The sequence below is a fragment of the Oncorhynchus nerka genome, linkage group LG19 (genome assembly GCF_034236695.1).
Source record: "Oncorhynchus nerka isolate Pitt River linkage group LG19, Oner_Uvic_2.0, whole genome shotgun sequence".
Lineage (NCBI taxonomy): Eukaryota > Metazoa > Chordata > Actinopteri > Salmoniformes > Salmonidae > Oncorhynchus > Oncorhynchus nerka.
Window position 1 is genome coordinate 29,922,554 of NC_088414.1, and position 17,647 is coordinate 29,940,200.

General features: G+C 45.5%; 1 protein-coding gene across 4 annotated transcripts in view; it reads right to left on the reverse strand.

Moving 5' to 3' along the window:
• Positions 1-1,549: 1,549 nt before the first annotated feature.
• The window catches only part of LOC115101360 (latent-transforming growth factor beta-binding protein 3-like), a 55,760-nt gene continuing 39,662 nt past the window's right edge, over positions 1,550-17,647 (reverse strand). The window contains exons 6-29 of one of the 4 annotated variants that reach the window (XM_065004858.1): positions 15,953-16,069; positions 14,223-14,384; positions 13,978-14,094; positions 13,695-13,708; positions 13,240-13,300; positions 12,997-13,083; positions 12,727-12,852; positions 12,410-12,541; positions 12,174-12,302; positions 11,551-11,670; positions 9,692-9,814; positions 9,387-9,509; positions 9,111-9,230; positions 8,356-8,484; positions 8,062-8,232; positions 7,598-7,681; positions 7,329-7,457; positions 6,530-6,667; positions 6,266-6,406; positions 4,749-4,877; positions 3,554-3,715; positions 3,324-3,413; positions 2,925-3,056; positions 1,550-2,648 (exon numbers count right to left, since the gene is read on the reverse strand). In XM_065004858.1, the coding sequence (XP_064860930.1) occupies positions 2,473-2,648; positions 2,925-3,056; positions 3,324-3,413; positions 3,554-3,715; positions 4,749-4,877; positions 6,266-6,406; positions 6,530-6,667; positions 7,329-7,457; positions 7,598-7,681; positions 8,062-8,232; positions 8,356-8,484; positions 9,111-9,230; positions 9,387-9,509; positions 9,692-9,814; positions 11,551-11,670; positions 12,174-12,302; positions 12,410-12,541; positions 12,727-12,852; positions 12,997-13,083; positions 13,240-13,300; positions 13,695-13,708; positions 13,978-14,094; positions 14,223-14,384; positions 15,953-16,069 (2,912 nt within the window). In that variant the 3' untranslated portion in view covers positions 1,550-2,472. Of the gene's footprint in view, positions 2,649-2,924; positions 3,057-3,323; positions 3,414-3,553; positions 3,716-4,748; positions 4,878-6,265; positions 6,407-6,529; positions 6,668-7,328; positions 7,458-7,597; positions 7,682-8,061; positions 8,233-8,355; positions 8,485-9,110; positions 9,231-9,386; positions 9,510-9,691; positions 9,815-11,550; positions 11,671-12,173; positions 12,303-12,409; positions 12,542-12,726; positions 12,856-12,996; positions 13,084-13,239; positions 13,301-13,694; positions 13,709-13,977; positions 14,095-14,222; positions 14,385-15,952; positions 16,070-17,647 lie in introns of all 4 variants that reach the window. The other 3 variants (XM_065004859.1, XM_065004857.1, XM_065004860.1) reach the window with 3 other exon arrangements.

Genomic DNA, 17,647 nt, shown 5'->3' on the forward strand with positions numbered 1-17,647 from the left:
CATCAAAAAGCCCTGACCTCAATCCTATAGAAAATGTGTGGGCAGAACTGAAAAAGTGTGAGCGAGCAAGGAGGCCTACAAACCTGACTCAGTTACATCAGCTCCGTCAGGAGGAATGGGCCAAAATTCACCCAACTTATTGTGGGAAGCTTGTGGAAGGCTATCCTAAACGTTTGACCCAAGTTAAACAATTTAAAGGCAATGCTACCAAATACTAATTGAGTGTATGTAAACTTCTGACCCACTGGGAATGTGATGAAAGAAATAAAAGCTGAAATAAATCATTCTCTCCACTATTAGTCTGACATTTCACATTCTTAAAATAAAGTGGTGATCCTAACTGACCTAAAACAGGGATTTTTTACTCGGATTAAAATGTCAGGAATTGTGAATAACTGAGTTGAAATGTATTTGGCTAAGGTGTATGTAAACTTCCGACTTCAACTGTACATACATAAATACATACAAATTACAGACAGTGAGAGCAGAGACCCTGAACTCTGACTGGCACATTCTGAAGTGTGTATTTCTTCACACAGTTTATATGTGGATCACAGTAGAGTTTACCCTCAGCCAGTCACGTTGAAGGCATCTTTCTGACAGAGGCAGAAAACAAACTCATTTCTTCCAGTGGTGAAAAAGTACCCAACTGTCTTACTTGAGTAAAAGTAAAGATACCTGATTAGAAAATGACTCAAGTAAAAGTGAAAGTCACCCAATAAAAGTATTTGGTTTCAAAAGTAAATCTAATTTCTAAAATATACTTAAGTATCAAAAGTACAAGTATAAATAATTTAAAATTCCTTAATATTAAGCAAACCAGACAGCACCTATTTTTATATTTAAATGTTTTTATTGTATTTTTACGGATAGCCAACACTCAGACATAATTTAAAAATGAAGCATGTGTATTTAGTGAGTCTGCCAGATCAGAGGTAGTGGGGGTCTTCCTGGGAAGTGCGTGAATTGGACCATTTTACTGTTCTGCTAAGCATTCAAAAATGTAACCAGTACTTTTGGGTCTCAGGGAAAGTGTATGGAGTAAAATGTTCATTATATTCTTTAGGAATGTAGTGAAGTAAAAGTTGTGAAAAATTTAAATAGTAAAGTACAGATAACCCCAAAAAACGACTTAATAAGTAGTACTTTAAAGTATTTTTACCTAAGTATTTTACACCACTGCTTTCTTCACTAGTTGAATACATCTCTGTCAGATATTCCCTGTTTGATGGTATACTCTGTATCAGAGTTTCACAGCCAGAGGTCTTAATAGAGGGAGAATTTCACACCAATCAATGACAATGAATATTTAAAATGGATTATATTTATATTTTGATTATAATTTCTTTGCTTGCCAGAAGCTCTTATCTTAATCGTCTCACTAAGCGTACATTTAATATGTTATTCATTTATGAAGCAACCTGTTCTATATTGTGTTAGTCTCTGTTGATTTTCTCCTCGTGGACAGAACACGATATGGATGGGAAAGACCTCTAATCCCAAAGAAAGAACAAACCTGCTTTATAAAAAATACACACACAAACACATATTTGGGTGGTTGACTTCTGCCGTTCATTTATTTTTCCTCTCAAAAGCCTCTTTCGTTCCTTACAATGACATGAAGTCACTAAACATGCCATTCCATTTACGTTGGGTTCGATTTACCACCGTACTCCTGAGGATTCCCTCTGAATCCACGAGTTAGGTCTGAATACGACCTCTTTCCCCTTTACCTTTGGTCAGCTTCAATTGTATTCAATGTGCACATGTCAAAAATGTAAAAGGTGTTTAATGGCTTTTACAATTAAGTATAATCTCTTTCCAAAACATCCCACAAAACAGATGATTACAGGAGCATGATAGGTACTGAGCTAACAGTCAACAAAGTCATCTCCACTTTACATACTGTACAAAACTGGACAATGGAGCAGGGCAGAGACAGAGGACGATAAAAAAATGAACGATAATGGTCTGCTACTCATACAGGCATTCAGACATACAGGAAGCGAGAAACCTCCTCATCAAACTGCATTAGAGCTTAAGATTCATGGATGTATAAGATCAATGCAACAAGGACAAAACTCAACAACTAAACAAAACACAAGTTTAACAGTCAATGGAAACAAACATTAAAAAAAGAAGAATAATTACAAAAATACATAAAAAATGTACGAATATGTTCCCTTCGTCTGTATTTTTTCCCCAAATCATTAACTGATCTAGGGATGAGGGACAAATAGTTGTTCAGAGCCAAGCTGGAAGCCTGTGGTGCATCTCATTTCAGTGAAGGAGAAGCCGACAACAACAGCAACACATTTTGTCCATTTCAAACATTTCAAATGAGCCTATTGAAGACACCACAACGTTTTCGAGGGACACTTCAAGGAGAGACAGGTACACACTGAATACTGAACTTATAAGACAGAGGGGTTACATGTGCGTATTTGTGTGTGTTTGACAGAGATAAAGCTGTTATAGAGCCCTGGAACGGATATGTTGGGCCTTGGTGCCTGGTACACACATGTTGGGCCTTCGTGCAGGGACAAAGCCATTTTTGCAGTAGCACTTGAACGAGCCTATGCTGTTGACACAGCGGGCATTCTTGCATGGATTAACTCGGACCCCTGGTTCAGCACACTCATCAATATCTGAAAAGAGAGAGAGAGAGAGAGGGAGGGAGCGAGAGAGAGAGGGAGAAGGTTTGAAACAAAACAGAGAGCTCGCCATCTCTGCCTGTACATCTATTTACATATGAAATCAACAACCAGATGTTCCTTTAAATTCTAAATGAGATTTCAGGCATTGTCGGTCAAAACACTTGAACAAAGGACAACAGCTACAAATTATACAGAGACACTTCTGTTCACAGAATTCATAAGCATCCAATTGACAAGACAGGAAGAATATGTGGGTTGTTAACATACCTGTGCAGCGGGTGTGGGAGTGGTCCAGTCTAAATCCTGTGTTACAATCACACATAGTGCTCAAGTAGGAACGCACACAACGGCCATTGGCACAACTACACTCATCTGAGTCCTCTTCTGAACTGTCACCTTCTGAGCCAAAACAGAAAGAGAGCGCGCGCGAGAGAGAAAGAAAGATAGAGAGATAGAAAGAAAGAGAGAAAGAAAGAGAGAAAGAGAGAGAGAGAGAGAGAGAGAGAGAGAGAGAGAGAGAAAGAGAAATAGAGAGAGAAAGAGAGAGAGAAAGAGAGATACAGGAGAGAGGGAGAGAAAATGTTATTCAAGTGGTAGACTTTGTGCTCTGGGGTGATTTTATTCAGAGAATAATAAAATAAAATATATTACAGGCATTACCAGTACCTGGGTTGTAGTTGGCGAAAGCTGCCAGGAAATCTCCCTCACCATCAGACTCTGTCTCCAAGTGCATGTCACACAGCCGGTTAAAGATCACTGAACGAGAGGAAGAATTAAGATGAACTTAATTAAGTTATTAGTATTAGACTATTTATGTTGATACGGGCTAAAACTGTAATGACCAGCAGACTAGACACTAAAAACCAGTAAAATAATGACTGAGTGCTGGTGCCCACCCGAGTTTCTTTGGGGGCAGGTCCTACACTCAGGGCCCCAGCCACGGCCATAGTGACAGCAGCACTCCGAGTAGGTGAACACCAGGCCGTTTCTGGGGTGGCTGCAGATCAGATCCTCATCCACCTGCAGGAAACACACGTCCTTATGGGCCGCCGTGCGGTCTAAGATAGGGAGAGAGGGGGGAAAGGGAGAGAAAGAAAGAGACAGATAGAGAGAAAGAGAGCGAGAGAGCAAGAGAGAAAGAGAGAGAGAGAAATATTAAGGATTATTCCATCAAATCAAAACGCCAATCTTTGCTTCTACATTATAGAGCAGGCCAGATCCTGCCAATTATAATGACCTCTATGATTAACCAAGTCATTACTCAGCATGTTAATAGCCGGCAGATAGATATGAATAAGTGATGAGGCCTAGCTTGAGGTGGTAGGGGTCAGTGCTATACCAGACCCCTCTTCTGGACATTCATTTACAGTCACACATCACACACAAGGATGGCCCCATAAAAACCACACAGACACAACAAAGTAAAAGCTGGATTGTCAATACAAACTTGTGAGACTTTACAACAAGAATATGCAAAGAAAGTAACACAATCGGAAGAGTAATGTCACAACATCATATCCAAGTGTTACAGCATCACATGTATCGCAACAGTCAACAGTTTGGTTAAAAGGAAAAACAATGCTTTGGAGAAAGGTGCAGAAAATTCCACAAGCAATATCACTTTTACTTATACTCTCCCATTTTACTTATACTCTCCCATTTTACTTATACTCTCCCATTTTACTTATACTCTCTCACTGCGTCTCAGACGCACAAGCACATGCACACAATGAAGGATGAAGTAATGAAGTGTTTTCCTGTGACTATGCAAAGCTTAGTGGGGCAACCACATAAACGGAAACTGAGAAATGTGCAACAGGATCACACTGGACCTATAGAACTGAGATCACATTGACCATCTCAAGTCTCATGATCTCCCTCACTAAACTGAGAGTGTGTTTCTATAGAAACAAGCAAGAGGGGGAGTGCTGAGCCTGTGCATGGAGTCAGTATTGGGGAACGGGGGCTCAAAGGGGGAGGAGTTAAAAAGAGTAGCAGGAGTGGCAGGTGTACAGGTAAGCCAAAACTCAGGTGAGCTGAGCACTGATTGGTTAGGCTCAGGTGAGTTGAGTGCCGATTGGTTATACCCACCGTCATAGACGCACTGTTTGAGCGCTGCGCTGAAGGTGAGGGGCTGGGTACATATACAGTGAAAGGAGCCGGGCGTGTTCACACACCTCCCATTCTTACAGTACGAGGGGTCCTGGCACTCATTGATATCTGCAAGGGGCACCACAGACACCACAGACATGTGTTACACAACCTACGGATGGAGGGACAGACACCAGCCTGGGGCCAGCTCTTATGATGTGATGTCACGTTGAACAGGCCTGCTGGCAGATCACTATGTTACACTACTTCCTGAGAGCATGCACCAGAGTGTTTGGGTGTCTATCGATGGGTTGAGGATCTTCACAATTAACACGGCCCAGCAGTGGCCATAGTATAGGACCAGGGTTGTGTTTGAATTTATCTCTTATCTATCTACAGTATGTCAGGAGTTGACAAACCTTTTGGATCCAGGGACCCATTTTGTGATATAAAATTCATCAGGGACCCCCCCACAAAAGCAGAACACAACTCTGACTTTGGCGTGCGATAAAAATAGCATACAAGGAGTTTACTGTGACAGCTGCAGTGCATGGCCAGACTAACCAAGTCTCAGGCCCTGGGAAATAACATTTTGAAGGCCCCACTCTTTGCATCGGAGACAACATTTTAAAGGTCCCACTCTTTGCATCGGAGACAACATTTTAAAGGCCCCACTCTTTGCATCGGAGACAACATTTTAAAGGTCCCACTTTGCATCGGAGACAACATTTTAAAGGCCCCACTCTTTGCATCGGAGACAACATTTTAAAGGTCCCACTCTTTGCATCAGAGACAACATTTTAAAGGCCCCACTTTGCATCGGCGACAACATTTTAAAGGCCCCACTTTGCATCAGAGACAACATTTTAAAGCTAATTTTCTGCAATTTTACACATTTTGCCATAGGCAGAGAGAAAATGTTGCAGTTTAAAAGCTCATTTCCTGCAACTCTTCACATTTCCACATGGGGCAGACAGACAATTTTGCAGTTTTAAAGCTTAAATGACAGTGCATTTATGTTCAAAACAACATTTTTAGGGAATACAAGAAGTATTTAAAAACTAGATTTTTGTGAGTACTGTGGATCCCTGTGAGCTTCCCAGGCCCTGTTGTGCATCCGAGGGTATATGATAGATACAAAATATTAGTTTGCATTGCACTTTCCAAACTTCTTCCACAGATCCCTTGGACAAATCAGTTGAATTTTTAATATTTATACAAAAAAAAATCTGGCCATGGAAGCCCTGCAGTACCTCCGCGAACCCCAGGTGTCCAGTTGGTGAACCACTTTTCTATGTAACAGATATGAGGTATGTGAATGTAGCGTGTGAGGCTGGAGGGGCAGGCCTGGCTGATTAGTAGTGTTAGACCGGAACTAACATTAAAAAACATTCTCTCATTCATCCTTCCTCGCCCATACACAGAGATTCACCATTGAGAACCAACCCACTGTGAACTACACTACCCAGCCACCTCACACCACCTCCTCCCCTCTTAGACTCCTCTCCTCCACTCACCAGCCTGCTCCTCTAAGGTCACACAGCTGTTGCGGTCCGTGGCCAGGATCCAGGGGGGAGAGCAGATGCAGTAGTAGGACCCAGGGGTGTCCACACAGTGGCCACTCTTACAGTTCAATGGATCCTGGCACTCATCCACACCTGCAGCAACAAAAAACCACTGCTGACTTAACACACGTCCTCCTCTCTGGCCTGGCCTGGCCTGTACCTCCCTGTGTGTGTGGATACAGCATGTACAGTAGAGGGCCTCTAGCCAGACCTCACCTGCCACAGTGGGAATGACACACTTCTTATTGGAAGCATCTGGGGTCCAGGGAGAGTTACAGGTGCAGTAGAAGGAGCCTCTGGTGTTCTTACACTGACCGTTGGTACACAGAGACTCATCGTGGCACTCATTCACATCTGAGGAGACATTAACATACAGGATCTGTGACTAAATGGGTTCATCTGAGGAGACATTAACATACAGGATCTGTGACTAAATGGGATCATCTGAAGAGACATTAACATACAGGATCTGTGACTAAATGGGTTCATCTGAGAAGACATTAACATACAGGATCTGTGACTAAATGGGATCATCTGAAGAGACATTAACATACAGGATCTGTGACTAAATGGGTTCATCTGAGGAGACATTAACATACAGGATCTGTGACTAAATGGGATCATCTGAAGAGACATTAACATACAGGATCTGTGACTAAATGGGATCATCTGATGTGTATTAATTAAGCAATAAGGTCCGAGGGGGTGTGGTATACGGCGAATATACCGCAGCTAAGGCACAACGCAATGCGGCGTGCCTGGATACAGCTCTTAGCTGTGGTATATTGGCTATATAACACAAACACCTGAAATCCCTTATTGCTATTATAAACTGGTAACCAATGTAATTAGAGCAGTAAAAATACATGTTTTGTCATACCCGTGGTATACGGTTTCATATACCACGGCTGTCAGCCAATCAACATTCACGGCTCGAACCACCCAGTTTATAATGTGTAATAATACATTGGTGTGTTTTGGTGCAGGCCTGAGTGAGGTGGGGCTCAGTGGTTACCAATGCACTCCAGTAGGTTGCTGTCGTAATAGAAGCCCTGTTGGCAGTAACATTCATAGCCAGGCTGTGTGTTCATACAGCGGCCCTCCTTACAGATCTCATTGGAGAAGAGCACACACTCATCGATATCTGTACACAGAGAAACAGGAGCAACGATCTCAACACAGACAAACTCCTGAAAACAAATCCTGCCATGTAAATGAATGCTGTAAATCTGACAACAGAAAACCTACTACCGTGGTTGGGGCTGAGGTTGTGTAGCTACTCACCAATATGGACAGACAGGCCGTACTCAGTTAGTCCCTCCTCCTGGTAGAAACCTCGGCCCATCGGACACAGGGAATGGAACTCAGCTGGTTGGAGGAAAAACAACCAGCTTACTTTAGTACTTTAGAGTGACATTGAACAGTGCAATTAACTGAACAGATACCCAACCCACCTGATGGCTCAGAGGCTTGGTAGACTATTGTGTGTGTGTATGTATATATTTATTTATATTCATGCATTTATATATTCTTTATTTATATATTCTTAATTCTATTCCTCTACTTTAGATTTGTGTGTATTGTGTGTATTGTTGTGAAATTGTTAGATATTACTTGTTAGATATTACTGCACTCTTGTAGCTAGAAACACAAGCATTTCGCTACACCGGCAATAACATCTGCTAAACATGTGTATGTGACCAATACAATTTGATTTGATTTGATGTTGTTGGGCCTGAGGTACGTACATGAGTGGTAGACGGGGCAGGGGTAGATCTCACAGTGGTCCCCCCAGCCCACGCCGATGGAGCAACAGCATTCCTGCTTGGTGACGTTGGTGGCCAGGACACTGTCACAGAACACTGTGTCATCCAGGTTCAGGTAACACTCCTTCTTATCCTCCATGTCCACCTCAATCTCTGGATGGAGAGGGAAGACAGGAAATAGATTGGTGTGTGTGTGTGTGTGTGTGTGTGTGTGTGTGTATGCATGCAGAATACAGCTATATAGAGAGAGGGCTGAGAGGATATCAGTAATCTTACCCTCACAGCTGTGCTTGTCCTCAGACAGAATGAAGCCGTCTTTGCACACACACACATAGGAGCCCTGTCTGTTCTCACACACACCATGAGGCTGGCACAGACCCCTGTCTATCGCACACTCATCTATGTCTGCGTGGGTGGAAGGGAGAGAGAGAGAGAGAGAGAGGGAAGGAGAATGTGTTACTATCATCATGACTTCCATTAAAGGCCCAGTGCAGTCAAAAACATTATTTTTCTGTGTTTTATAAATATTTTCACAATAGGAGGTTTGAATAATACTGTGAAATTGTGAAAATAATGATAATGCCCTTTTAGTGTAAGAGCTGTTTGAAAAGATTGCATGAAATATCAGCCTGTTTTGGTGGGAGGGACTTTTGGCCTTCCATGGTGACATCACCATGCAGTAAATTAGTTAATAGACCAATAAGAAAGTGGTGTCCAAAACCTCCTCTGCTAATAACAGCTAAATGCCAGGGTCCCCCTCCCCACTTAAACCACTCTCAAAATGATTGCTTGAGAAATTGCTCTCAAGAAGCTAATTTGGTTTATTTTTTAACATTTGAATTTAAAACAATCACAGTAAGGTACTTAATTGTTACCCGGAAATGATTTGATATGGAAATAAAAACGACTGCATTGGTCCTTTAAGCTTGACTTATGATCATTTCAAATAATTACAGAGCTCCACTGCCAAGTTGGTTGACAGTACATATTTTATTTCCCTGAACTCATAGAGAGGGTGGAGACTGACTGACCTTGGCACCGCCTCCCTCCGACAAGCATGTAGCCCTTCTGACATTCACAGCGATAGGAGCCCATGCTGTTGATACAGCGCCCCCTCTGGCAGTTAGAGGGACGCTCACATTCATTTATATCTGAGGGAGGAAAAGACCACAATCAAAGGGCAACTGTGTGTTTGATCACCAGCTCTATACAGTGGACATGTTACTCATACTTCACTAGTCGTGTAAAAACATTGTTAACATGTCCATGAAGCTATAGTGATGTGATTCATAGGAAGTAGTTCCTGCCTTCACAATGGCTGCCCTCCTGAGTGCGCTGGTATCCTGGGTAGCACTGGCACTGGAAGGAGCCTTCTGTGTTGACACAGCGCCCGTTGGCACACAGTCTTTCATCCTCACACTCGTCAATGTCTGGAGGGGAGAGAAGGAGACACATGCAGTCTGTCAATAAAACCTGTACACCCATTGGTTTTCTTTGTTCAATATCATGAAGAAATAGTGGTAAACACTATACCACTGCAAGTCTGCAGGCATATAATGGTGTGTGTGTAGAACTAAGAGATATTCTACTCCATGTTAACGAGTACACTGACCTCTGCAGCCTTGGCTGTCTGCAGCTGGGAGGAAGCCTTCATTACAGAGGCAGCGGTAGGTTCCTGGCAGGTTCTCACAGCGCCCGTTGGGACACACCCCGCGCTTCTGGCACTCATTAACATCTAGTGGAAAGGTAGAGGGGTTGCAGGCAGTGATTTACACTGAGTATACAACACATCCCTCATTGATGTGACTTGTTAAATCCACTTAAATCAATATAGCTGAAGGGGAGGAGACAGGTCAAAAAAAAATGTTTTTAAACCTTGAGACAATCGAGACATGGATTGTGTATGTGTGCCATTCAGAGGGTGGATGGGCAAGACAAAATATTTAAGTGCTTTTGAACATGGTATGGTAGTAGGTGCCAGATGCATCGGTTTTGTGTCAAGAACTGCAACGCTGCTGGGTTTTTCACGCTCAACAGTTTCCCGTGTGTATCAAGAAAGGTCCACCACCAAAAGGACATCAGACAACTTGACACAACTGTGAGAATCATTGGAGTCAACATGGGCCAGCATCCCTGTGAAATGACTTTGACACCTTGTTGAGTCCGTGCGCTGAGGAATTGAGGCTGTTCTGAGTGCAAAGGGGGGGGTGGACTCAATATTAGGAAGGTGTTTCTAATGTTTGGTATACTTATTGTATATAAACCCTAGATTATTGATGCTATGTGTTGATCAGTGAGAGACTTTGAAGCCATCGGTCATCCATATTGGCACTCCCCAGTAGGAGTAGTCCACCACAGGAATTCATGGAATTCTACAGTATTTACATGAAAGGTTTCAAGGACAAAATGACATGTAGTATTTAAGTATTTTGGTTGTTGTAGTGGGGACAGTAACATTAGTCATCTAAAACCGATGTGAAAATGTAGGAAATGCTTTATTTATTTTTTCATTTTGTATTTGTATGTTTAGCTCACATAATATAATTTAAACGTATGCATTAAGGTGTCTGTAATATAATACATGTGACCAAAAAACTAATGTAGACATTAATGCATGCATTTATATAGCTTCCTAAATATTTTTTACAATGGTGGGGGTATCAAGATGGGAGCATGGTGGCTTCAGCACAGCGATCCCTATCAGTCATCTAGTGTTTACATAAACAATTGGTTGCAGATTGCAGGAGGTAGGGGTGGAGTATGGGAGGAACACCAGCTCTACACAGCCCTGACTGACTGGGTTCGCTTGGTGCCCGTTGGAATCCTGCCTGCTGCTGTGTGTCTGGGTCAGACTCCCTCTGGCTGATAGAAACACCGTCAGAGGAACACCAGCTCTACACAGCCCTGACTGACTGGGTTCGCTTGGTGCCCGTTGGAATCCTGCCTGCTGCTGTGTGTCTGGGTCAGACTCCCTCTGGCTGATAGAAACACCGTCAGAGGAACACCAGCTCTACACAGCCCTGACTGACTGGGTTCGCTTGGTGCCCGTTGGAATCCTGCCTGCTGCTGTGTGTCTGGGTCAGACTCCCTCTGGCTGATTTACTGACTATGACTGATCAAGACCATTCTCTACATCACACAGCTCTGAATAGTGAATAGCTTCCATGTCATGGTTCAGACAAAACACACTGGGGAAGATCAACATATTAAATGTTCAGAATCAGTATTCTACTTTCTGATTTGACTGGCCTCCAATAGTTTTTCCATAAGACGATCCTATTCACCATTCAGTAACGCCGACTACGGTGACATGGCCACTAGGTGGCAATACATCACCAAACGTAATGATAGTTAGAAACCTTAGAACAACAGCGAGATAGACAGTTAAAGGTAACGAAGGGAGTTGATTGGTGTGTGTGTGTGTTCTCTTTAGTATGTGTTTATCCATGTGTATGAAGACGTAGGTCTCACCGTAGCAGACACCACCCTGGGCCTGGTGACCAGAGAAGCAGGGAACACACTCATAGGAGCCTGGAGTGTTCTCACACTGCTCACTGGGACAGCTGCTGGGGTCCAGACACTCATTTATATCTGAGACAAGAGAATACACCGGACAAACACAGCCATTCATAAACACAAGAGCATTATTAAACCAATGCAGACACACATACACATACATTGAGTGTAGAAAACATCAGGAACCCCCCCCCGCCTTTATGGCCACAGAACATTTACATTTACATTTAAGTCATTTAGCAGACGCTCTTATCCAGAGCGACTTACAAACAGCCTCAATTCGTCGGGGCATAAACTACAAGGTGTAAAAAGCATTCCACATGGACGCTGACCCAAGGTTTAAATATCCTTATTTTACATGTCTCCTCCCCTTCATCTACACTGATTGAAGTGGATTTAACAACTGACATCAATAAGGGATCATAGCTTTCACCTGGATTCACCTGGTCGGTCTATGTCATGGAATGAGCATTCTTAATGTTTTATGCACTCAGTGTACGTACACATAGAACACACACAAGTGTAGAGACAAACACCCTATGAATAGAGAAACGAGGACAGCAGCAGGCAGTGTATACCTTCACAGGCTGGCTGGCGTTGGGACTTGCTCCTGAAGCCTTCGTGACAATCACACTTGTAAGACCCTGGCAGGTTAACACACTGACCCCCCTGCCCACAGACTTTTGGCTTGGAGCACTCATTCACATCTAAAGATAAGTCCAAAACATACTAATGAGAAATCACAAGTGACAACGTAAGGACAAGACAGGGAGAAACAGAGAACAGAAAACATATAAACCCACACACCACTCACCTAGACATCTGAGTTTCCCATGATACACCAAGAGCTTGTAGCCATGGAGACAACGGCAGCGGTAGGAGCCTTCTGTGTTGATGCAGATGCCTCTTCCATGGCCACATGGCTCAGCATCACACTCATCATCATCTGGTAGAGAGGGGTAACTTGGAGGTTTAGGGAATTGGGAGGTTACAACTCCTTTTGAGAATTGACATGCAAGATCAACGAAACTATTCTGATATATGGTTTGTTTTATGGATCTGGTCAAAATATTTTGCCCAGTAAATACCTCCAATTCTTTTGGACATGTCTCTGTCAGTCCCTTGACTTACCCACACAGGCGTTCCTCTGAGGGTGGAGCCGGTAGCCAGCGTAGCACTCACACTTGTAGCCAGTGTGCACATTGACACACTCCCCATGGCCACAGAGGTTCCTGTTCAGCCTGCACTCGTCTGTCTCTGCTGTGGGGAGGGGGGCACACATCAATCTACATAAGACGGTTGATCTCTGGACTGTGCATCCCATCATGGAGACGACAACGTTGCAGCTCTTAATGTGAACAGGAGATGGTCGTTTTGATTGGACTGTGTAGTGGAACTCACGTGAGACCTGCGTCTGTGCCACCTCCAGGGGGTCACTGTCTGGGTTCAACCTGATGATGGGTGGAGGGGTGGGCTTTGTGATGATCTCTGTAGGATCAACCAGAGAAACACACAGACCCACTCAATGCCCCATGACTCCCTGAATATCATCAGGCTTTCCTAGTAAAAGGTCTCTCTTGACCTCAACAGGACTTTCTGGATGAATTCAAGTGAAATAAAGACTAAAGGAATGAGAGGGCGTACCGGGGCCGCGGGGGGCATGGGTGGAGAGCTGCATGGGTGTGGTCATCTCTGGAGGCTCCTCCTACAGGACAGGACATAGAGACACAGGCCAGTATGAAAATGCAGGGGCACAACTTTCACGGTGGACATTCTGAAATTGCATTTTTGTTCCCTCCAGTTTTATCACTGGAATGTGATACAAAACGAGGCAATGGTGTGCTTTAGGACCACGCGGAAGCCTCAGAGCGGTCGGGTAGGCTGTTTGGAGTGTTTATCCAACTGGATAAAAGTAAAAAATATGCCCCCCCCACTTCTAAAACCAAAGTTGCACCCCTGCGAAAATGTATGCACTCAATACTGTAAGTGCTCTGGACAAGAACGTCTGCCAAACGACAAAAAATGTCAAATGTAAGAGGAGCTGCACACACACAGTCTCTCACACGATGACTGGTGTCTAAAGGAAAATAGATTCTTACCGGGGGCTTGACTTCTGAAAAGAGAACCCACAGAGAAAAACAGGTCAAAATGCAGAATAATTACGAATTGTAATTCACTGATTATGAATTTTAGGAACGATTAAATAACAATAATATGAAGGCATCCCCAATAACCTGACAGAATGCTCTCACAAGCTTAGCAATATCATCTTTCTAAGTGACTAAGAGACTCCAGAATGTAGTACATCTGTTGGCAGGCAGACAAAGGTAATCGTGCCAAGCCTTCATCTACGCCTTGGGAAAGCCACGGTGACGTACTCACCCTCCTGCTTGTGCTCCTGCTCCAGGCTGGTGTGGATCTGAGGAGGGAACGCCACCGTCTCCCGGACACTGTGGAGGAAGTAGCCCTTCCCTGCTGGACAGATCTTGCTGAAGGAGGCTGGGGGACCAGGGAGAGAAGACAAGAGAAGGAAAAACAGGGGATCAGATGAGCACTAATCATACAGCATATCACCTGTCAAATATTGGAAAATGTACCCCGCTCTCCTCCTCTTGCATTCTACTGACCTGTGCCGTCTTGGGGACACCTCTCACAGCTGGAGCCCCATGCCTTGCCCACGGTGCAGCAGCACATCTCCTGGGACAGGCGCGTGGGTAGGGCGTGCTCACAGCGACCCGCATCCGTTGCCATGAGGAAACACTGAGCCTGCTCCACCGGAGACGGAGATTCTGACAGCCAGGACCAATCAGAACAGAGCAAAACCCAACAGAGGTCTGAGCTAAGACTTTAGGCTGACAAAAGACGTAAATCGGTGTAGTGCTATTTATTGCGAGTAAAATCATATGCAATTTCTATCATTTCAGATGAGTGGCATTTTAAATCATGGAAATAATGGATCTGTAAAAACAACAAGCAAAATATTGGGACATCAAAGCTGTCTGCTTTGGTGACAGCTTTGTGGATGTGAAACACATTTCAGCCTCTCGATTGCCAACAAATTAAAAAAACAATTTAACACCTCACAGTCTCTAAACCAGCCCCAGATGGGAGGAGAGGAGACAGGAGAATAAAGTGAATAGTGCTGCTGCTACTGAAAATGACATGTCTGTGCTTAGTGAATGCAGAGTCCTGTGTTGGGCAGGGCACAGATTCACAAAACCTTAAGAAAATGTTTTTTCCTAAACTATAGACTTATGAAGAAAGTTAAGCAAAGTTGCTGTTCCTCTTAAAGGTTCTTGGAAATGTTCTTGCATTATTACGCAAAAAATTTAAAAGTTAGATTCTTGAAAATAAAGTTACTGAATTTGTTCTTGAAAAAAATATGAATCCCAAGACAACTAAACCATTGTCTTAAACTCAGGGCAGTGAGAGAATATGCTAATTTTATTATTCTTTTTTTAAATTGTACCTTTATTTAACCAGGCAAGTCAGTTAAGAACAAATTCTTATTTTCAATGACGGCCTGGGAACAGTGGGTTAACTGCCTGTTCAGGGGCAGAACGACAGATTTGTACCTTGTCAGCTCGGGGGTTTGAACTCGCAACCTTCCGGTTGCTAGTCCAACGCTCTAACCACTAGGCTACCCTGCCGCCCCATGAAGGCAACCGAACATGTTTTTTAACTTAATCGGAACAGTTTAAACCCAAGAACACGTTTTAGAACAATAATCTCGGTACGAAATATGCTAACGTGATTGCCATTGCTAGCTAGATAGCTAGCTGTCATATCCTGATCTGTTTCACCTGTCCTTGTGATTGTCTCCTCTCCCCTCCAGGTGTCGCCCATCTTCCCCATTATCCCCTGTGTATTTATACCTGTGTTCTCTGTTTGTCCGTTGCCAGTTCGTCTTTTTTGTCAAGTCACCACGCGTTTTTCTCAGCTCTGTCCCAGTCTCTCTTAACTCGCCACCCTGGTTTTGACCCTTACCTGTCCTATCTCTGAGCTGCCCGACTACTCTGCCTGTTCTGACCCTGAGACTGCCTGCCGTCCTGTATCTTTGCCCCTATACTCTGTATTATCGACCCCTGCCTGCCTTGACCTGTCGTTGCCGGCCCTGTTGATATAATAAACATTGTTACTTTGACAGTCTGCATCTGGGTCTTACCTTAATTCCCGATACAAGCTAAAGTGCATATTTGAGAAGTTCATCAGAAAATCATGAATTATTAAGAAATGTTGGAGGAATTGCACTGATGAACTTCTTTTTTTTTTTCTTAGGAAGCTTCTTCAGGTTTTGCATAAGAAGTGTTTTGTGAATCTGGGCCCAGGTCTGTCTGGAAAAGGTTCTGAGTCTCACCCACACATCGGGTCCTGTCCAGGGTGAAGCCAGGCTTACAGGCACACAGGAAACTACCCTGGGTGTTCAGGCAGTCCCCGTTCTGACACACCCCCTGCATGGTGCACTCGTTGATGTCTTACAGGTGAGTGGCAAAGAAAATGAGAGTGGGGGAGAGAGTGGGGGGACAGAGTGAGGGGAGAGAGAGTGGGGGAGAGAGAGTGGGGGGGGAGAGAGAGTGGGGGACAGAGTGGGGGGGAGAGAGAGTGGGGGGACAGAGTGAGGGGAGAGAGAGTGGGGGAGAGAGAGTGGGGGACAGAGTGAGGGGAGAGAGAGTGGGGGGAGAGAGTGTGGGGAGAGAGAGTAGGGGACAGAGTGGGGGAGAGAGAGTGGGGGACAGAGTGAGGGGAGAGAGAGTGGGGAGAGAGAGTGGGGGACAGAGTGGGGGGAGAGTGAGGGACAGAGTGGGGGAGACAGAGTGGGGGGAGAGAGTGGGGAGAGAGAGGGGGGAGAGAGTGGGGGAGAGTGAGGGGGAGAGAGAGTGGGGGGGGGAGAGTGGGGGACAGAGTGGGGGACAGAGTGGGGGAGAGAAGTGGGGGAGAGAGTGGGGGGAGAGTGAGGGAGAGAAAGTGGGGGACAGAGGAGTGGGGGACAGGGAAGAGAGAGTGGGGGAGAGAGTGGGGGACAGAGTGGGGGACAGAGTGGGGGAGAGAGAGTGGGGGACAGAGTGGGGGAGAGAGAGTGGGGGACAGAGTGAGGGGGGGAAGAGTGGGGGACAGAGTGGGGAGAGAGAGAGTGGGGGAGAGAGTGGGGAAGAGAGAGTGGGGGGGGACAGAGTGGGGGAGAGAGTGGGGGACAGAGAGTGGGGGACAGAGTGGGGGGGAGAGAGAGTGGGGACAGAGTGGGGGGAGAGAGAGTGGGGGACAGAGTGTGGGGGGAGAGTGGGGGACAGAGTGGGGGGAGAGAGAGTGGGGGGGAAGAGAGAGTGGGGGGAGAGAGAGTGGGGGACAGAGTGGGGAGAGAGAGTGGGGGGGACAGAGTGGGGGAGAGAGAGTGGGGGGACAGAGTGAGGGGAGAGAGAGTGGGGGACAGAGTGAGGGGAGAGAGAGTGGGGGGGGGAGAGAGAGTGCAGGGGAGAGAGAGTGGGGGGACAGAGTGGGGGAGAGAGTGGGGGACAGAGTGAGGGGAAGAGAGAGTGGGGAGAGAGAGAGTGGGGGAGAGAGAGTGGGGGACAGAGTGGGGAGAGAGAGTGGGGGACAGAGTGAGGGGGGGAGAGAAGTGGGGGACAGAGAGTGAGTGGGGGAGAGAGAGTGGGGGAGAGAGAGTGGGGGAGAGAGAGTGGGGGACAGAGTGGGGGAGAGAATGGGGGGGGACAGAGTGAGGGAAGAGAGAGTGGGGGAGAGTGGGGGAGAGTGGGGGAGAGAGAGTGGGGGGGGACAGAGTGGGGGGAGAGAGTGGGGGACAGAGTGGGGGGGAGGACAGAGTGGGGAGAGAGAGTGGGGGAGAGAGAGAGGGGGTGGGGGAGTGGGGAGAGAGAGTGGGGACAGAGTGAGGGGAGAGAGAGTGGGGGACAGAGTGTGGGGGACAGAGAGGGAGAGAGAGTGGGGGACAGAGTGGGGGGAGAGAGAGTGGGGACAGAGTGAGGGAAGAGAGAGTGGGGGGAGAGAGAGTGGGGGACAGAGTGAGGGAAGAGAGAGTAGGGGGAGAGAGAGTGGG